The 19,606-nt window shown below is 41.1% G+C and overlaps 1 protein-coding gene across 7 annotated transcripts in view; it reads right to left on the reverse strand.

The window, feature by feature from the left end:
- Window positions 1-1,250: 1,250 nt before the first annotated feature.
- Window positions 1,251-19,606, reverse strand: part of GTF2I (general transcription factor IIi) — a 130,580-nt gene continuing 112,224 nt past the window's right edge. For 6 of the 7 annotated variants that reach the window (XM_054714834.1, XM_054714831.1, XM_054714833.1 and 3 more), the window contains 12 exons: window positions 17,394-17,495; window positions 16,725-16,790; window positions 16,060-16,243; window positions 15,072-15,130; window positions 14,080-14,160; window positions 13,250-13,333; window positions 10,820-11,003; window positions 9,768-9,796; window positions 4,636-4,677; window positions 3,817-3,858; window positions 3,090-3,165; window positions 1,251-2,385 (listed from right to left, as the gene is read on the reverse strand). In XM_054714834.1, the coding sequence (XP_054570809.1) occupies window positions 3,107-3,165; window positions 3,817-3,858; window positions 4,636-4,677; window positions 9,768-9,796; window positions 10,820-11,003; window positions 13,250-13,333; window positions 14,080-14,160; window positions 15,072-15,130; window positions 16,060-16,243; window positions 16,725-16,790; window positions 17,394-17,495 (932 nt within the window). In that variant the 3' untranslated portion in view covers window positions 1,251-2,385; window positions 3,090-3,106. The remainder of the gene's footprint in view (window positions 2,386-3,089; window positions 3,166-3,816; window positions 3,859-4,635; window positions 4,678-9,767; window positions 9,797-10,819; window positions 11,004-13,249; window positions 13,334-14,079; window positions 14,161-15,071; window positions 15,131-16,059; window positions 16,244-16,724; window positions 16,791-17,393; window positions 17,496-19,606) is intronic. The other variant, XM_054714828.1, reaches the window with a different exon arrangement.

The following is a 19,606-nucleotide window of genomic DNA, read 5'->3' on the forward strand; positions in this document are numbered from 1 at the left end:
AAACCTACGTTCTTAGTCACTCTACTCCCTGGTAAAATGTTTAACTTTGAACTATTATGGAATCAGGATGTTTCACAAACACTAGGCACATTGAAATTACTGGTAATACCTATCTGGACAGTATCTTGTTTCTAAGTCCAGTCCTCACTGACCGCATCAAGATCACCCCCACCCCCGGAAGAATCGCCTCACTGATGGAGGCACCGACTACTCATTAACCCAGGGGCTGAAGGCTTCATCCTACAGCCTGGGCTCTGGTGGAGGGAGCCCGGGCGACACTGCCACCCATCTGCAAGCAAGTGCCTGGGGCTGAAACCAGGGCGAACTTAGCCATGTGGGTAAGGAGGCAATTTACCAGGAAACAATGCTGTTCTAAGGAAGCTCTCCTAAGATGCCTGACTAGACGGTAGAGGCAGAGACTGAGTATGACATGTTAAAAGCTTCGGGAGACGGTGAGTTAAGAGAAATGACCTGCTCTTCCAGAGGACGGATGGATGCAGCAATAGCATCCCTTGCCTGAGGTTCAACACTTTTCTTGAAGGAATTAAGCCTGTTTTGTTCGGGGGAGAGACAGAATGGGACAGGAGAGCATTCCTTAAACCATGAGAAAGGGATGAGGGGTGTAGCACTGACTCTGTGCCGTTATCCAGAGCACAGAAGCTGGTCTACTTGGTAGATGTGAGAACATTTAAAAGATGCTAACAGTATATATAAACATAAAAATATGTGTGTGTGTGCACACTGACTTTTTATATTGGATAGGAAAACAAATCTCTTTGGTAGTATTTTCGTTCAATAATAACAACTTAAAAAGATCCATGAGATTCTATTGTAGAAGCCATCTCCTGATATCATTTGGAAGATAACAAATTAGGTTTCCCCGAGCACAAACGTGTAGGGTACAGAAGAGGCAGAGGGCTGTGCTGGGAGAATATCCCGAGCCAGTGTCCTTTTTAGGTGGGAGGAGCTAGTGTGTATGTGCTCGGTCTGGGAGGAGCTCCGACCTCACAGCCATCCGTTAGCTGCATGCACTGGCACGTACAGGTAAAAAGGTGGGGCCTCCAGCCTCAGCTCCAACGAGACGCACAGGGGTCCCAGAGATACCACAAACAGCGGTGTCCTTCTGAGGACCCGAGCCTCTGAAGATGCCAACTTAACCCTCACGTGCATTCCACTTACCACCGAACCACACCCACCAGTTTCCCGAGACATAATCATGAAAACGCCTTAGAAAGAAATGAATTAGTGTGTGAAAGGCATGGATGGAGTTTATTTATTACCCTATATCTACATTTTAATTTGAGGTAAAATATAAGCAACACATAAAAATGCCTATTTTTGCTACCATGTAATATAATTCTCCATTATGAATATTGTGATAAAGCTAATGAACACTCTATGCCATCACATACTCTAGCTTTTCATATAGCTGGTATTTTACAACTCTTATTGTCTGTGAAATCTTAACACATGTAAGACTCTCCTACAAATGGCGCAGAACATCAGCGGGTGCATAATTAGCTTATGACCCCTCACTCCCCACACTGGAGCCTCAAGTTATAAAGTAGAATTATAAAACAATGAAGGCAATAAAACCCCTTGAGATTGATCCAAACTGGAACAGTGTTCCAAAAAAATCCACACCACAATAGGTTACAAGACAGTGAGGCTTTAGTGTCATTTAGCTTGCCCAAACACTCATACCTGGTCTTAAACTTCTGGTACACCATGCACTTCATTTGGATGAAAAGTATTTGTGGAAGAGGTTCTCTGTATTCCATCTATAAGCCACACGCTGAGATACTGATCTCTTATTGGCTATTAGGTACTCCAGATAGTTGTTTTTTTAATTATGATAAAAAACGTATAAACCATGATAGATAGCTTAGGAAAAGGTTTAGTCAAATATACAGATACTAACTGTTCACTTAGTCATTAAGGAGAGCCGTGAACAAAAGGATCATTTAAGTGATTTTTCAAATAGAAAAACTAAAGAACTAAACTATCGTAGGTGTCTTCTTCACTGCAGAAGCTGAGATGTTCCAGTAGGAGATATCTTCACTTGATTGGAAAATAAACACCATAGCTGAAGGCTCTGCCGAATCCATAAAAAAATCTGGTGAGATTCATCCCTGTCATTTTCCCTGTCGTTTTCCAGCATTGCTGTAAAATCCTTAAAATACATTCCAAAGTAAACCAGCCATCCCAAATCTACAGTCACTCTGCTCTTTAATTCAATTCACAGAACTGCTGAAAAAGTAGACATTTCTATCTAAAAGTAGAAAAAAAGGTTTGTATAGAAGGTATTTCTGTTATACAAGTATATTACACAGCTTGGGGCAGTAACAGGTCCGAAAAGCTCTTCTCACCCACTGATACTTTAAGCTAAAATAGAGAAAACGAACAAGAAAACAGTTAATCTGGTTATAGGAATTAAACATTCACAAATACCATAACTTAGTACTTAAATCCATGAGTTGACAGTTCGGGGCAGACTCCATGACAAGAGAATCTAATCTAAATAAAAAGCACTCTGCCAGGTGCAGATGGGGACTGGTAAGCTGCCCTGGGACTATCACTGAGACATGTGACAGTTCAGGCCTAGTGAGATTCAACAGACATGTGACCAATTTTGCCGATTCCTGCTCTAGGGCTGCCCCTCCTGCCACTAACCTGGCTAAGTTGAAGAAGTCTGGAATAACAGGATCAGGCTTGTAACTGAACTATGTAAGATGCACAATGAACTGCGCAGCTCAGCCAGACTGCGAATACTATCATTATGATTAGGGGGAAAGTCAGTGTAGTGATACTAACTCAGTGAATTCCAATGTGAGGACAAGATTTACCCTGTGAATTAAAAGAAAATATTTTCCTTTTAAGGCAAAAGTGCATTTATACCTTTGACTGACAGGTATATTGATCCAAGGAAAAATCCTACTTGAATCTTCTAGCTAAAAACAACCCCTTATGGCTTACACTTGGCCCCTGAAGGTGGGGCCACATTTATGGCTGAAGCAAGGAACACACATTAGCTTATGAATATGCAGGTGGGTTCACTATGCACATCCCGGACACAGAAGCCGAGTTACCCGAGGAGGGAAGAGGTCTACCACGTGGGGTCTGGTTCTTGCTTGATCTGAGAGCTTCCGTCAGTCTCCTTTATTTCTACCAAGAAAACAAAAGGGAACTGTTTAATAGCCCCAACAATGCAAATCTGCTCAATTATAATCCACTCATACCAAACTATTACTAACATAATCTAACAGGAATAAGAAGATACTAAAAATAATTACATTTTTGAAGATAACAATGTTTTCCTAGCTATAAGTTCTAAATTTTGCTACTTATATATTCAAAGCAACAAGCATCCTAATTACATATGTATGTAAATGACCTATACTATCCAGGTTATGTAGCAGTCAGTCATTCCATGGCTCCAGAATTCATTAAGAGTCATTTGGGGGGAGCCCTGGCCAGTCTGCTCAGTGGTTAGAGCATCAGCCAACAGAACAAAGGGTTGGTCTCTTTCTTTCTCTCTTTCTCCCTCTCTCCTTCCCTCCCCTCTACTCTCTCTAAAAAATAAAAATCAATGGAAAAATGTCCTTGGGTGAGAATAAAAAAAAAAGTAATTTGGGGGAAACAGAGCAAAAGAACCCATGAATCAACTCTGAATACAATGTTTCTGGGTATAAAAAACTACAAATTCAATTCACCCAGAAACAAAAGAACAAAGCCACCACAGCTCTAGTTTAAAAGCTGTAAAAACACAATTAACCCTTTGTTCTAATAAAAGTCTTAAGGAACTTCAGTTTTTACCTTCTGTTGCAGGAACCTCCAACTGGCTTGGCTCAGCTGATTCTGAAAAGAAACACATGTGGCTTTACTGTAACATTGTCCAAAAGTTGCTTTCAATTATTTGAAGAGACCAGAGGGAAAAAAAGGAGAGAAAGCTCCCTAGCAGTGTACACAAATCACAAGGCTAGAATAAAACAACAGCCATAGACTCTTGGGATTAAACACACAATTACTCAACTTAGACTTTCAAAAATCTACTTTTATGAAATGTGTTTACGTTAGCTTGCATAACTGAAGTCTTAGATAACAATCTTAATTAGCACAGCTATAAAACCAAAGTAAGAAGTTCCATTTTTGTCTCCCTGCCCTTTCTGCTGTGAGTTCCCTTTTAATAAAAAGCCTTTTATTACTTTCAAAGAATCACAGTAGCAGGCCTAAACACTTGTTTCTAAGGAACTTTTAAAACCACAATACACATTGCCACCCAACACAATTTGGCTTACAACTACCATTATAAACAAATGGCATGAAGAATAAATTTAAAAAGACGACCTTCTCACTGAAAAACTGTCTTCTATGCCATGGATCTCAGGGTTCCTGACCTTAGACTTTCCCTGAGACAGTGGGATCAAAAGGCATGTGGTCCACAGTTCTCAATTAGGATCTACAAACTGAGCTTATACAGGCTTCCAAACAAAAGAGTCAAAGAAACAAGTCTGGGTGCATGTATACATGGGTGTGCTGTGTAACTGACTCTTTAAGTTACACAGGCATAAACATGTGAGGCCATACAGTTTTATCTGATCTGTTTTACTATGTTTATTACCCTCCTTAATTTACCTTGTATCACTGGGCCTTCTGACTCATTCTGATCAACCAACTCTGAAAACAAAGCAAATCCATTTAATAATTTAATGGCACACTGTTACATCTGACAAGCATTTTTACATATATTCTATATTTTTATGCTCTAATTTTGCCATAATGGGCACTATTTTCCTTATGACAAGAAGGGAACAAACATTAAGAGTTCTGGTATGTCCCATCAAATAACTAACTCATAGTAATCACCACAAAATCCTATTATAGCCCTAACCGGTTTGGCTCAGTGGATAGAGCGTCGGCCTGCGGACTCAAGGATCCCAGGTTCGATTCCGGTCAAGGGTATGTACCTTGGTTGAGGGCACATCTCCAGTAGGGAGTGTGCAGGAGGCAGCTGATTGATGTTTCTCTCTCATCGATGTTTCTAACTGTCTATCCCTCTGCCTTCCTCTCTGTAAAATATCAATTATATATATATATTAAAATTCTATTATAGACATGCACAGAATGAGAACAAAATTAAACATTTTAACATAAAGTAAAAGGGCAGAAAAGATGAAAACACAATGTTCTTTGAAACTAAAAATTATACAAAAGACAGGGGAATTGAGATTAATTAAAATATAAAAGAAAAGATGTCCTAGCTGGTTTGGCTTAGTGGATAGAGCACCAGCCTGCGGACTGAAAGGTCCCAGGTTTGATTCCAGTCGAGGACACATGCACGGGTTGCGGCCTCAATCCCCAGTATGGAGCATGCAGGAGGCAGCCAATCAATGATTCTCTTTCATCATTGATGTTTCTACCTCTCTCTCCCCCTCTCCCTTCCTCTCTGAATTCAATATGTGTGTGTGTGTGTGTGTGTGTGTGTGTGTGTGTGTATATATATATTTTTTTTTTTAAAAGAAAAATCATCATCATGGGATTTCTTTAAATAATAAAGTTTCCTGGTGTGATTAAAGCTGAATGTCACAAAGATTAACATCCCTCTCACAATCCAGGACTGCTGGCTCCCAACTGCTCACCTGCCTGCCTTCCTGATTGCCCCTAACCGCTTCTGCCTGCTAGCCTGATCACCCCCTAACCACTCCCCTGCCAGCCTGACTGATGCCTAACTGCTCCCCTGCCAGCCTGTTTGCTCCTAACTACCCTCCCCTGCAGGCCTGGGTCCCCCCTAACTGCCCTTCCCTGCAGGCCTGGTCGCCCCCAACTTCCCTCCTCTGCCAGCCTGGTCACCCCTAACTGCCCTCTCCTGAAGGCATGATCGCCTACACTGCCCTCCCTTGTAGACCTGGTCCCTCCCAACTGCCCTTCCCTGCTGGCCTGATCGCCCACACTGCCCTCCCTTGTAGACCTGGTCCCTCCCAACTGCCCTCCCCTGCCGGCCATCTTGTGGTGGCCATCTTGTGTCCACATGGGGGCAGTCATCTTGTGTTGGAGTGACAGTCAATTTGCACATTATTATTTTACTAGAGGCCCAGTGCACAAAATTCGTGCACGGGGGCGGGGGGATGTCCCTCAGCCCAGCTTGCACCCTCTCCAATCTGGAACCCCTTGAGGGATGTCTGACTGCCCGTTTAGGCCCGATCCCACCAGACATCCCTCTCACAATCCAGGACTGCTGGCTCCCAACTGCTCACGTGCCTGCCTTCCTGATTGCCCCTAACCGCTTCTGCCTGCCAGCCTGATCACCCCCTAACCACTCCCATGCCAGCCTGATTGATGTCTAACTGCTCCCCTGTCAGCCTGTTTGCCCCCAACTTCCCTCCTCTGCCGGCCTGGTCACCCCTAACTGCCCTCCTCTGCAGGGTTGATCGCCTCCAACTGCCCTCCCTTGAAGGCCTGGTCCCTCCCAAATGCCCTCCCCTGCTGGCCATCTTGTGGTGGCCATCTTGTGTCCACATGGGGGCAGGATCTTTGACCACATAGGGGCAGCTATCTTGATCTTGTGTGTTGGAGTGATGGTCAATCTGCATATTACTCTTTTATTAGATAGGATAGAGGCCTGGTGCACGGGTGGGGACCAGCTGGTTTGCCCTGAAGGGTGTCCTGGATCAGGGTGGGGTTCCCTTGGGGTGTGGAGAGGCCTGGGTGAGGGGCTTGTGGTGGTTTGCAGGTCAGCCACGCCCCTGGCGACCCAAGCAGAGGCCCTGGTATCTGGAATTTATTTACCTTCTACAATTGAAACTTTGTAGCCTAGAGTGGAGCCAAGCCTCCTGCTCGCTCCGTGGCTGGCAGCCATTTCTGTTTGGGACTTATGTATCTTCTATAATTGAAACTTTGTAGCCTGGAGCGGAGCCAAGCCTCCTGCTCAATCCGTGGCTGCCGCCATTTCTGTTTGGATTTGTTTACCTTCTATAATTGAAACTTTGTATCCTTGAGTGGAGGCCTGGGCCCGCCAGAGTGTGTGAAAAGCTTGGCTTCCTCTGTTGCCGGGGAAACCCAAGCCTCCCTTCTGGTAGCCATCTTGGTTGGGGTTAATTTGCATACTCGCCCTGATTGGCTGGTGGACGTAGCTTATGTAGTGGAGTGATGGTTAATTTGCATATTATTCTTTTATTAGAGAGGATTAGATAGGATAGAGGCCTGGTGCACAGGTGGGGGCCGGGTGGTTTGCCCTGAAGGGTGTCCCGGATCAGGGTGGGGGTTCCCTTGGGGCATGGGATGGCCTGGGCGAGGGGCCTGTGGTGGTTTGCAGGCCGGCCACGCACCCCGGTGACCCAAGCGGAGGCCCTGGGATCTGGGATTTATTTATCTTCTATAATTGAAACTTTGTAGCCTTAAGCGGAGGCCAAGGCAGGCCAGGGCAGGTGGAAAGCTTGGCTTCCTCCATTGCCGGGGAAACCCAAGCCTCCTGCTCTCTCCATGGCTGCAGCCAGGTTGGGTTAATTTGCATACTCACTCTTGATTGGCTGGTGGGCGCAGCTTGTGGGTGTAGCAGAAGTATGGTCAATTTGCATATTACTCTTTTATTAGATAGGATCTATGAAGCAAGATATACTCTCGTTCATACTGACATTACCAGATACTAACATACTTGACCATGATAGTGTGTATACTAAAAACAGAATCTATAAAAAAAGAACTCATGGATTGGGGGTACAAGCAAATTAATAAACTTTATGATAAATCAAAACTCAAAAGTTTGGAAGCAAAAGAGATGTAACCAAATCAATGATCCTGAAGAGTGAAAGTCAGAGGACAGGGTCAATAGAGTGAAGCAGTATGCAACGGCAGGGGACAGGTGTGATGCCAGTACATCTCTCAGGCCAGGGGGGCAAATCAACTACTCAAAAGATTGTCATTTAATGGTCACTAATAAATCCTGAACATGAAACTGAAGAGTCTTACACTTTCCTAAAGAATAAACTATAGAACTGAATGGATTTTTAAAAAAATATATATTTTATTAATTTTAGAGAGGGAGGGAAAGGGAGCGAGAGATAGAAACATCAATATGAGAAAGAATCATTGATTGGCTGCCTCCTGCACGCCCCCTACTTGGGATCGAGCCTGCAACCCAGGCATGTGCCCTTGGCCAGAACTGAACCTGGGACCCTTCATTCTGCAGGCTGACACTCTATCCATTGAGCCAAACCAGCTAGGGCTGAATGGATTTAAAAAAAAAATTAGAATAATAATGCTAATTGGAAAAGACTGAAATGACAAAGGTATTAGAAAAGGATCATTCTCACAAAATCCTATATAATAAAAGGGTAATATGCAAATTTATCCTAATGGGAGAATGACCAGGAATGACTGGTCGCTATGACGTGCATTGAACACCAGGGAGCAGACGGTCAACGCAGGAACTGCCCCCTGGTGGTCATTGCGCTTCCACAGGGGGAGCACTGCTCAGCCAGAAGCCAGCTCATGGCTGGCCAGCGCAGAGGTAGTGGTGGGAGCCTCTCCGGCCTCCGTGGCAGCACTAAAGATGTCCGACTAATGGTTCAGGCCCACTCCCCGCTGCCAGAGGGATGTCTGACTGCCAGCTTAGGCCCGCTCCCCTGGGGAGCGGACCTGAACCATCAGTCAGACATCCCCAGAGGGATCCCTGACTGTGAGAGGGCGCAGGCCGGGCTGAGACCCCCCACCAAGTGCACGAATTTTCGTGCACCTGGCCTCTAATTTTTAATAAAAAGTTAACAGAACAAAAAATAAATAAAAAGTTACTAGAACACAAAATATACGAGCACAATTAAGTTTTGCTAAAAAAAAAAGCTATTTAAATTACGAACACCAGAGAAATGAAAGAACATGTATATGTTTATGCAATAGTATTTGAGAGCCCAATGTCTACCAGACACTTTGCTTAATATTAATAGAAGCAAGCTAAGTCAGATAAAAAAGACCCACTTATTTAAGCACACTAATTACATAACAATAAGTAAAAGTAATAAAAATAACAACTATAGTCTGTATTTACTGAGGACATACTGTAAGGCTAGGCATTGTTCTGGGTCAGGGGTCCACAAACTTCTTCATAAAGAGCCAGTTAGTAAATATTTTAGACTTTGCAGGATACATAGTCTCTGTTGCAAATTCTGTCAACTATGCCATACAAATTCTGTCAATTATGCCATAAACAAATTAGCCTGGCAGTGTTTTAATAAAACTTTATTTACAAACATGGGCAGAAGCTTGCTTAACATATATAATAAGTCATTTAAAATGTCCTAAAACTCTCAAAGTGGGTACTAATATTATTACCATTTTATGAATAAACAAACAGATTTTTAAAAGTTAAGCAAGCCCTAACCCGTTTGGCTCAGTGGATAGAGCGTCGGCCTGTGGACTCAAGGGTCCCAGGTTCGATTCCAGTCAAGGGCATGTACCTTGGTTGCAGGCACATACCCAGTAGGGAGTGTGCAGGAGGCAGCTGATCGATGTTTCTCTCTAATCGATGTTTCTAACTCTCTATCCCTCTCCCTTCCTCTCTGTAAAAAATCAATTAAAAAAAAAAAGTTAAGCAAACTTGCTCAATATGATATCTAGAAAGTACCTAGTGCTTTAACACTGTGGACTAAATGAACAATGACTTTGCATGGTTACTGGTATGGGTGTAGTAAAATTTTACAATTCTTGTGAGCTAAATATGTGGGCACACACATATCCCAAAAAAGAAAATATCAAAGACTTCATGAAATACTCACGGTTATTAATCACAAGTCCTGGAAATGGTCTAAAGAAATAAATTATACAACAGTTTAATTTTACTCTACAAGAATTACAAGTACATTCAGTTTATACAACTAATTTTTAAACCATGTCACTTATGTGCTAGAATGAGAAATGTTATCTATAACGTTTTAATCTTATATGCTTTTTGATCAGTCAATTGTTAGATATACAGGGTGTCCCCCAAAAAATATATACACACTTTGCATAAAATCAGTATTTATTAACACATAGTTCATTTTCAAAATTAAGTGAGTTATCTGCTGTTAAAGCATATACATTTCTGGAGACACCCTATATATAGATGAATAGCTAAAATCAATCATTAAAAAATGTTACAATAAAGATGGTAGAAAAACAAAAAATAGGAACAAAGAAAAGGGAAAAGAGTAATTCTAGGAAACAATCCAATGGAAGAAGGCGTTTTCCCATATCCCAGGGAATGGCATGGAAGATAAACATTAAGTGGGACAAAAATATGGAAATTGTAAGGAAAGGGTATTGGGAGAAGATGAGCGGATGAGAAAAAGCTTTGGAAGGTAATGCTTTTAGCTATTTCTCAGTGTTAGTCCTAAGCCATGTACACTAGAGACTGTGGGAACTTGACAATGAACTGATTGGGGTAGATTTAGTGATGGCTAAGATTTGTGAGTTGCAAAAGAAGAGTAAAGACACCTTGGGACTTTTAAGTAGATGGATGGAAAAGAGGACATTTGTTGTACACTTATTGTGACAGGCACATATTAATAATGTAATTCTCATAATGCTGTTAGAGGGTAGGTATAATCATCATTCCTGCTTTGTGGATAAGGAGCTGATGCTCTCAAAGGGAACAATTACATCCTCACCCCTTGCCTGACCTCCAGAAAATGAAGAATCAGCTCAGGGAGGAGAAAATCTAATAGTACAATAACTAAAGTATTTTATTTGTTCATAACATGGTAAACTTGATTCTGTTACTACATATGTCTATGTTTTGAATGCAGATGCATTCATTCTTATGAGCAAACAGGTAACTCTCACTTACCTAATGACTGTGAATTTAATGAACTCAGCTGAATCCAGAATTCTTCTCATGGAGCTAATTTCCAGATAACTGGGGGCTTTGAATGACACTCCAGGAGGCATGCCATCAACCACCACACAGCCAGGGTTAATTGTGATTTTCCTGTAGGGAACTTTCACAGGGAAACCCATACCAATAGCTTCACCTGTAGTGACAGAAACAGCATAAAAGCACAGATTAACATACCACTTTAGTGAATGTTAAAAAAGCACATGACCAACATTAATTTTAAAGACTGTCTCCACTGTTAACTAAGGTCTCTGTACACTTCAAACAACCTTACATATAAACCTTAATTTTGTTCACTTTAATATTAACCATTATCAATAATATAATACATTTAATGTTTTCTTACTCAAGGACTTTAGCAAAACCAAAATATTTATTTTATAACTTTATTTCCTTTTATATAAGACTAGAGGCCCGATGCACGAAGATTTGTGCAAGAATGGGCCTTCTTTCCCCTGGCTGCCGGCACCGCCTTCGCTCCGGCCCGGAGCTGCCTTTCTGCCTTCCCATGCTGCCCAGAGGCCCAGAGCTGCTGGGGTGGTGCAGAACGCCTGTGTTGTCGCCATGGCGACGACATAAGCATCCCACCCCCTCAGTGCCTGCATATGCAAATTAACCCGCCATCTTTGTTGGGTTAATTTGCATACTCACATCTGATTGGCTGGTGGGCGTCGCGAATGTACGGTAAATTTGCATGTTTCTCTTTTATTAGTATAGATTGTAATTATCTGAGCATAATTTACTGTTCTTTTTAAAAAAATACTTATTTATTTTATTTTTTCCAATTTCATTTGATATTCTCAATCATAATTGATTCACTGAGTACATTTATGTTCGTTTTCTAGGCCTTTTATAACAAAACTAGAGGCCCGGTGCACGAAATTCGTGCACGGAGGGCGGTTGTGCCTCAGCCCAGCCTGTACCCTCTCCAATATAGGACCCCTTGAAGGATGTCCGACTGCCCGTTTAGGCCCGATCCCGGTGGGCAGTCGGATCCCTAAACGGGCAGTCAGACATCCCTCTCACAATCCAGGACTGCTGGCTCCCAACTGCTTGCCTTCCTGATTGCCCCTAACCGCTTCTGTCTGCCAGCCTGATCACCCCCTAACCACTCTGCTGCCAGCCTGTTTGCCCCCAACTGCCCTCCTCTGCCGGCCTGGTCACCCCTAACTGCCCTCTCCTGTAGGGTTGATCACCTCCAACTGCCCTCCCTTGCAGGCCTGGTCCTTCTCAACTGCCCTCCCTTGCAGGCTTGGTCCCTCTCAACTGCCCTCCTTTGCAGGCCCGGTGCCTCCCAACTGCCCTCTCCTGCTGGCCATCTCCTGTCCACATGGGGGCAGGATCTTTGACCACATGGGGGCAGCTATATTGTGTGTTGCAGTGATGATCAATCTGCATATTACTCTTTTATTAGATAGGATAGAGGCCTGGTACAGGGGTGGGGGGCCAGCTGGGGCCAGTTGAAGGGCGTCCCGGATCAGGTGGGGGTTCCCTTGGGGTGTGGGGTGGCCTGAGCGAGAGGCCTGTGGTGGTTTGCAGGCTGGCCATGCCCCCTGGCAACCCAAGCAGAGGCCCTGGTATCTGGAATTTATTTTTCTTCTACAATTGAAACTTTGTAGCCTGGAGCGGAGCCGAGCCTGGGGCTCCCTCCGAGGCTAGCAGCCATTTGTGTTGGGGCTATAATTGAAACTTTGTTGCCTTAAGTGGGTGGGCCCGGCCAGGGTGTGTGGAAAGCTTTGCTTCCCCTGTTGCCGACGGCAACCCTGGCCTGCTCTCTCAAGCTCCATTCTGCTGCCATTTGTTTGAATTTGTTTACCTTCTATAAATGAAACTTTGTAGCTTGAGTGGAGGCTTAGGCCTGGAAATGGCAGGCGGAAAGCCTGGCTTCCTCTGTTACCTAGGAAACCTTGCTCTCTGTGGCTGTAGCCATCTTGGTTTGGGTTAATTTGCATACTCGCTGATTGGATGGTGGGCATGGCTTGTGGGCGTGTCGGAGGTATGGTCAATTTGCATATTTGTCTATTATTAGATAGGATTAGAGGCCCAGTGCACGAAATTCATGCACAGTACGGTCCCTAGGCCTGGCTGGCAATCAGGGCCAGCCAGGGCCTTCTTTCATTCTGTGCTGCCCCCGGGTGGTCAGCGCACATCATAGTGAGCGGTCGAACTCCCGGTCAAACTCCTGAGGGGACAATTTGCATATTAGCCTTTTATTATATAAGATATCACAGACTGTGTGGCCTTCACAAGATAAATTCATTTTTTCCACAAGTTTGATGTTAGAAGTCCAAGACCAAGGTGCCAGCATGGTTGTTTTGCTGTTTCTTATTGAAACAAAATTTCTTTGCTTGTTTCAAGCTGTACTATGAAAATAAAACTTACCAAATTTGCGACTGAAGAGGTCATTAACTTGTTCTCTTAGCTGTCTAGCTTTTTCAACTTTTGAAAGTCTTTCATTATCATCATCTAAAAAAAGTTAAAAGAAAACTCATAATACTTTAATAATACAATTTTAATTCCATGTAAATGTTTAGGTTCTCTTCGTCACTCACTTTGTTTTTTGAATATTCAAGTATTTTAAACTAATCAAGATTGAAATGATTTAAATAAATGATTTAACAATAAAACCAAATTGAAAATGATACTATTTTATTCCTGTTATCAAGAACTTTACCTGCTATTTCATACAAATTTATTATTATTATTTTTTATTAATCCTCAACCAAAGATATTTTTTAATTGATTTTTAGAGAGCTGATGGCAGGGGAAGAAAGAGGGAGAGAGGGGGAGGGAGAGAAAGAGGAACATAGATATGAGAGAGACACATCTATTGGTTGCTTCCCAAATGTGTCCCAGTCCTGTAACCCAGGTACCTGACCTTGACCAGGAATCAAATCTGTGACCCTTTGGTGTTTGGGCTGATGCTCTAAGCACTGAGAAACACCAGCCAAAGCTAAACAGATTTTTTAAAACAAGACACTAGGTATCTGGGTGGTCACCAGGTTTTTAGCTCATACCAAGTACAATGAACTGCCTAGAGATACTTAGCAAAAAACTGACCAGATGATGTATTTGGTTAATTTCTGCACAGTGGGAAGGATAACACAACAATGTGCCTTACACTCTATATCCCCAGTAATCCATATCCTGAAAGTGAAAAAACTGAAGAGGAAACCACCCCATAAACTATGATAAAGGCAGAGAAATCATACCTGGAATTGTCACCTGAATGATGTTAAGATCTTCAACACCAGATGCAGTAGTATTAACATTAGGCGATGAATTTATTTTTCCTTAAAATTACAACAGATATAAAATAATTAAATCTTCTCTAATAACCTTATATATGTAAAAGCCTAAGTGACTATTATGACTTGTCCACCAAATGACCGGTCGCTATGATGTGAACTGACCACCAGGGGGCAGACGCTTAATGCAGGAGCTGCCCCCTGGTGGTCAGTGCTCTCCCAGGGCCACCCTCCCATGGCCCCTCCCCCCGGCCCTGATCAGCCTGATTGGGACTGGGTTAGACGGGCCCCAATGGCCCCGATTGTTGGCCAGGCTGAGGGACCCCACCTGTGCACAAATTTGTGCACTGGGCCTCTAGTCTATATATATAAAAGCACAAGCGACTGATCAACCGGTCATTATGATGCACACTGACTACCAGGGAACAAACGCTCAACACAGGAGCTGCCCCCTGGTCGTCAGTGCACTCCCACAGCCAACCTCCCGTGACCTCTCCTCCTTCCCCTCTTGGCCCCGGTCAGCCCCCATCGCCAGCCAGGCCGAGGGACCCCACCTGTGCACAAATTCGTGCACCAGGCCCCTAGTGTGTTATAATTCAGACTACATAAAATAGTATTTTAACCCAACTTTTGTTTAAGGTTTGTTCCTTTTTCATGGAATGTTTTGTCATTTTGCGATAGTAAGCTTCCCAAAAGGCTTTTTACTTTTTTCTCTTCCTTGTTAAGCTTAGGATAGCAGACACATAGAGGTGCTCAATTATTAAAGAATGAAAAACCATAAACTAGTCACAATTCTAATTTTGTGGGCTTTTTCCTTTCTTTTATTATTTTTTCTACAACTCCAATTTTGAATGACCTTTCCTGCTTTTAGCTCAATAGCTGGTCTTTAAACAATTTTTAAAATCACTGCTGCAAAATAAATTTCCAATCACATGTTTTCTGTAGCAACAACTTACTTGGAGGGCTCTTAGAGGAGGAGGTGCTCTCCTTAATTGCTGTCTCAAACATTTCAGGCCTAAAAACAAGAAAAGAGAAAAAACATTTGTTAATTATCCAATAATAAAACATTAAAAATTAAACATATAAAAGATTTTAAAACCAGAAATTCTCTGTAAATATACACTAGGTTCTTAGTAATGGAAAAACAGAAAAAGCAAGGTTATCTAAAGGAACACATACAAAAAGACTAATTATAATTGTGATTATAACATCCACCCAGCCCTATCTAATTTAAATAGCTTCTTCTTCCTGTGATTTCAAGATAACCTGGAAAGATTCAGCGTTAGACTTGAGAATGGGAAGAAAATGCCCTTTATGCAGGTGCCATGGAAAGGTAAGACAGGCTGTGAAAACTTGAACAAAAGAGTCTTTCTTCTTTGGAAGCTGAAGCAGAGGCCATACCTCCAACAAACTTGGATGCAAGTACAAAAGGTGACCATTATGCTAGCAATGTCAGCTTTGATTATGTGACAGCAACTCTGGGTGACTCAAAAGTAAGTGTTAATAAACAAAACCTAAAATTCATTTAAAATAATTCTTGAGCATCGTTATATATTTTCTAATTTTAACTTTTCCCATCGGTTTCAATTGTACTGGTTTAATTCATAGATCTCCAAGCAAACCAGAGAGAAATTTAAATACTGTGTATGTTGGAGAAATAAAATGGTTTTATAAAACGGAATCACTGCTTAAATTCCAGCTGCATCAACCATTAAAAATACAACTGTGGGTAGACTTAACAAAATAAAGTTGTTATCCCTGTGATGAATTAGAGCCCTCCTTCCCTCTTTTAACCAATTATGAAAAATTTTAAACATATACAAAAGTATAGCTTAAAGAGCTTTGTTGACACAAGGGCTAATATGGCCCTATTACAAAGGTGAATCCATGAACCACCTCTCAGTGCCAAACAGTATCAACTCATGGCCAATCTCATTTCCTTACTTTTTAATAATGAACTTAATTTTGGCTTTGTTTCTGAGTATCTTCTCCAGCCTTGGAATGCCAAAAGTAGATGGTCGTCGGAATGGCACACCCTCAGGTAAGCCTTCTACATAAAAGTCTTCTGGGAAAGACTCAAATAATGCAAATGGCACTTTCACAGCTTGTTTAAGGCCCAGAGCTTCACCTACAAAACACACATATATTTCTTACATTTAGAACTTAAAATGCATTTTAAATTACATTTTGCGATAACAAAAATTACATTTTAAAAAATTCTTGATGCTCAGATAAGTGTGAGAAATTATGAAATTGATGTCTGCAAGACCCACACACTTCCAATAGCATAATTTAAATGTTGAACATTTTACTCTGCTTACATTCTTCAATTTTTGTTGTTATTAATCCTCACCCAAGGATATTTTTTCCATTGCTTTTCAGAGAGAGTGAAAGGGACAGAAGGAAGGAGGAGAAGAGAGAAACTTCAATGTGAGAGACACATCAACTGGTTGCCACTAGGGACGACTGCCCTTGAATAGGAATCGAACCAGCGACCATTCTTGCATGGGTTGACGCTCTAACCACTGACCCACACGGGCCAGAGCACATTCTTCTATTGCTAAAAAGGTGCCTTATATTTTAATAATAATGTTTCAAAATAAACTTACCACATTTTTCATTGAAAAGATTTTCAACTTTTTGTTTTAGATCTGTGATTTTGGCATTCCAGGCCTCTGTACATAAAAAAACAAGATAGCTAATTTGTTGATAATATTTACCTATATACTTCCATGGTCAGGGGCTTAATTTATTTTACATCTTTAAGTACAAAATAAGAAAATACATAGGTTGTTAACACAGTCATGGTTTGACAACTACTCTAATCCTGACACATTATTTAATTGTTTATTATATCATTAATATCTTGGCTACAAATAAATGACATATGCTAAAGCAAATAAAAAAACAAAGCCCCCAAACCTCCCAAAAGACAATTATAGTATCTATTAGGTACCAGATATAATGCTACCCTGTAAAATGATTTTGTATTTATAATCCTCGTTATAACCCAATGAACCAGGAAGTAATGTTATCCCCATTTACAAATAAGGAAACTGAGGCACAGAAAAGTTCAGTAGCTTACCCAAGGTTACAGAATTATATCGTACTGGCAGCAGATTTGAACTTAAGCTGTCTGACTATAATCTATGCCTTTAAGTACTAATTAATAATACAGTAATAAAAAGAAAAAACAATCCCCCTAGTAAAATAAAGTATTTTTATAAATTCCTTTTATTTAAAATGATGAAATCAAGACAAATAAAATCCATATTTACCAAAGGAAAACTCTCTCCCTCGAGGCTTAAAGGGAACATTAGAGCCATTTGTCTGAGTAGGGGTTCGAACAGCTGAAGTCTGAGGGCTGTTGTTATTAGGGCCTAAAGAAGAATTAAAAAACAACATAATCAACACACATATTTAATCATGCTACAAAAGCCTAGCCTGTACTGGAAAACAAAGTTAGGTTTGAATAGTATATAAGCACCCTACAATGAAAACAGGCACTGCTGCCAGTTGCACAGACTCCCACCCATTTTTCTATTTCTATCCCTACAATTAGGCATTCACCCCAAAACAGAATTAGCTTTCTGGCTCATCTTAGTTACATTCAATTCACTTAATGCTTCATCATGCCCTCTTGGAGCCACGTACATTTTGGTTACCCATGTTTGTTTATATGTTTTTCTTTCAACCCTTGGACACAAGCACAACTTAGGTACACTTGTATTATCTCCACTATTAAGTTTTCCTTTGGATTCTCTAACTGACCGGATATATCCATTCTTTGAATTCTTAGCACAACTTAGAAACAATCAGTTGTTTTCCATTAAATAAAAATGAAAGTTAGTTTCAGTTATCCTTATAAACCCCAGCCACCTTACTCTTTTTTATGTTGGGTCATCTAGTGCTTAAACTGCAGTGGGGAATCTTTCTTTCTGCAAAGGGCCATTTGGATATTTACAACATTCGTGGGACATACAAAATTATCAACTTAAATATTAGCCTGCTAGTGGTTAAATAGTGTTTATTTTTAATTACATGTTAAAGAAACAAATTTAAATGTTTGTGTGGCCAAAACAGGTAAGTTTATATAGAATGTTTGTTAATGGTGCTTATTTTTAAAATGTAATTCAAGTTGACAGTGTTACTTAATGCTTCGTTAGAGAATTTTTTTTACTTTCTTACTTTAGAGAATTTAATAGAAAAACAAGGCTAGACTACATCTACATCCCGAAGAGCCTTTGAGAACTTCACATTGTATGATGAGAAATTTTATGATTTTCCAGAAAGTCGAGCAATTGACTTTTATGGTCCAAATAATGAACCTGTTATTAACAAACTAGAGGCCCGCTGCACGAATTTGTGTATGGGTAGGGTCCCTTGGCCTGGCCAGTGATGGGGGTGGGGTGAAGAGGAGGCAGCCGGCTGGGAGGAGGGGCCACGGGAGGTTGGCTGTAGGAGTGCACTGACCACCAGGGGGCAGCTCCTGCATTGAGTGTCTGCCTCCTGGTGGTCAGTGCACGTCATAGCAACTGGTTGACCGGTTGTTTGGTTGCTTAGGCTTTTATATATATAGATGACTGAGTTAACAGTGAGACTTCTCATTAAAGTACATCAATGCAACTATCTGTTGGAGAATATATAGTAAAATTTCAGGCAGTATATTAGAAACTAAATGTTTTTATTTGTACTATGAAGAAAATGTAATTTTGCTGTTAACTCTACTTTTTTATTGAAAATGCTTTGTAACTTTGCTTTAAAAATTTCTTATATCCCACCACTGCCACCAAAAAAAATTTTTCTTATGAAGCCATTTGCAAATTACATATTTAATTTAATAAAATACTTTAGACACAGAAAAAAATTAGCCTGCTATATTTGGTCAAATATTTAATTAATTCACCCCTAATGCCTTGGCAGGGCCAGGCCAAATGATTTCTCGGGTCTTGTATATACCCAATATAACTTTACACTAGTCAAAAAGGTAAAAAAATAAAGTTTAGCAGTGTAATGACTTTAACTGCATGTTGTCTGTCCTCTATGTATAGATTCGTGGTTCTTAATATCCAGAATGTTTTAAAATAAGACAGTTTGTAACTCTACCAAGGTTCTTTGACAGCAGTCTCTCCTTTTTTTGAGGTACACAGTTTTCTTATGCCACCTTTACTCCTATCACAAAGTATATTGTTATATTGTAAAATACGTTTTCTACCTCTTAATGTAAGCATGTTTTATTCAACTTCTTGATTCTTTGTCATGTCACCACCCCTAATTTCCTTCTAAACTTTACTCTCTTTTTGTGACATTTAATCTCAAAATCTTAGTGACGTTTTGGAGCCATTACTCCTTTATTGGCTTTACTCATTAAAATCAAATGAAGATAGCACTGATCAATCATATAAAAAATACAACTATTATGACCCTAGAATCAGCTGGTTCCAGGACTTTTCTGGCCACTGATGCCTTAAAAGGTCCTGAGATAACAAGT

The sequence above is a fragment of the Eptesicus fuscus genome, chromosome 4 (assembly GCF_027574615.1).
Source record: "Eptesicus fuscus isolate TK198812 chromosome 4, DD_ASM_mEF_20220401, whole genome shotgun sequence".
Lineage (NCBI taxonomy): Eukaryota > Metazoa > Chordata > Mammalia > Chiroptera > Vespertilionidae > Eptesicus > Eptesicus fuscus.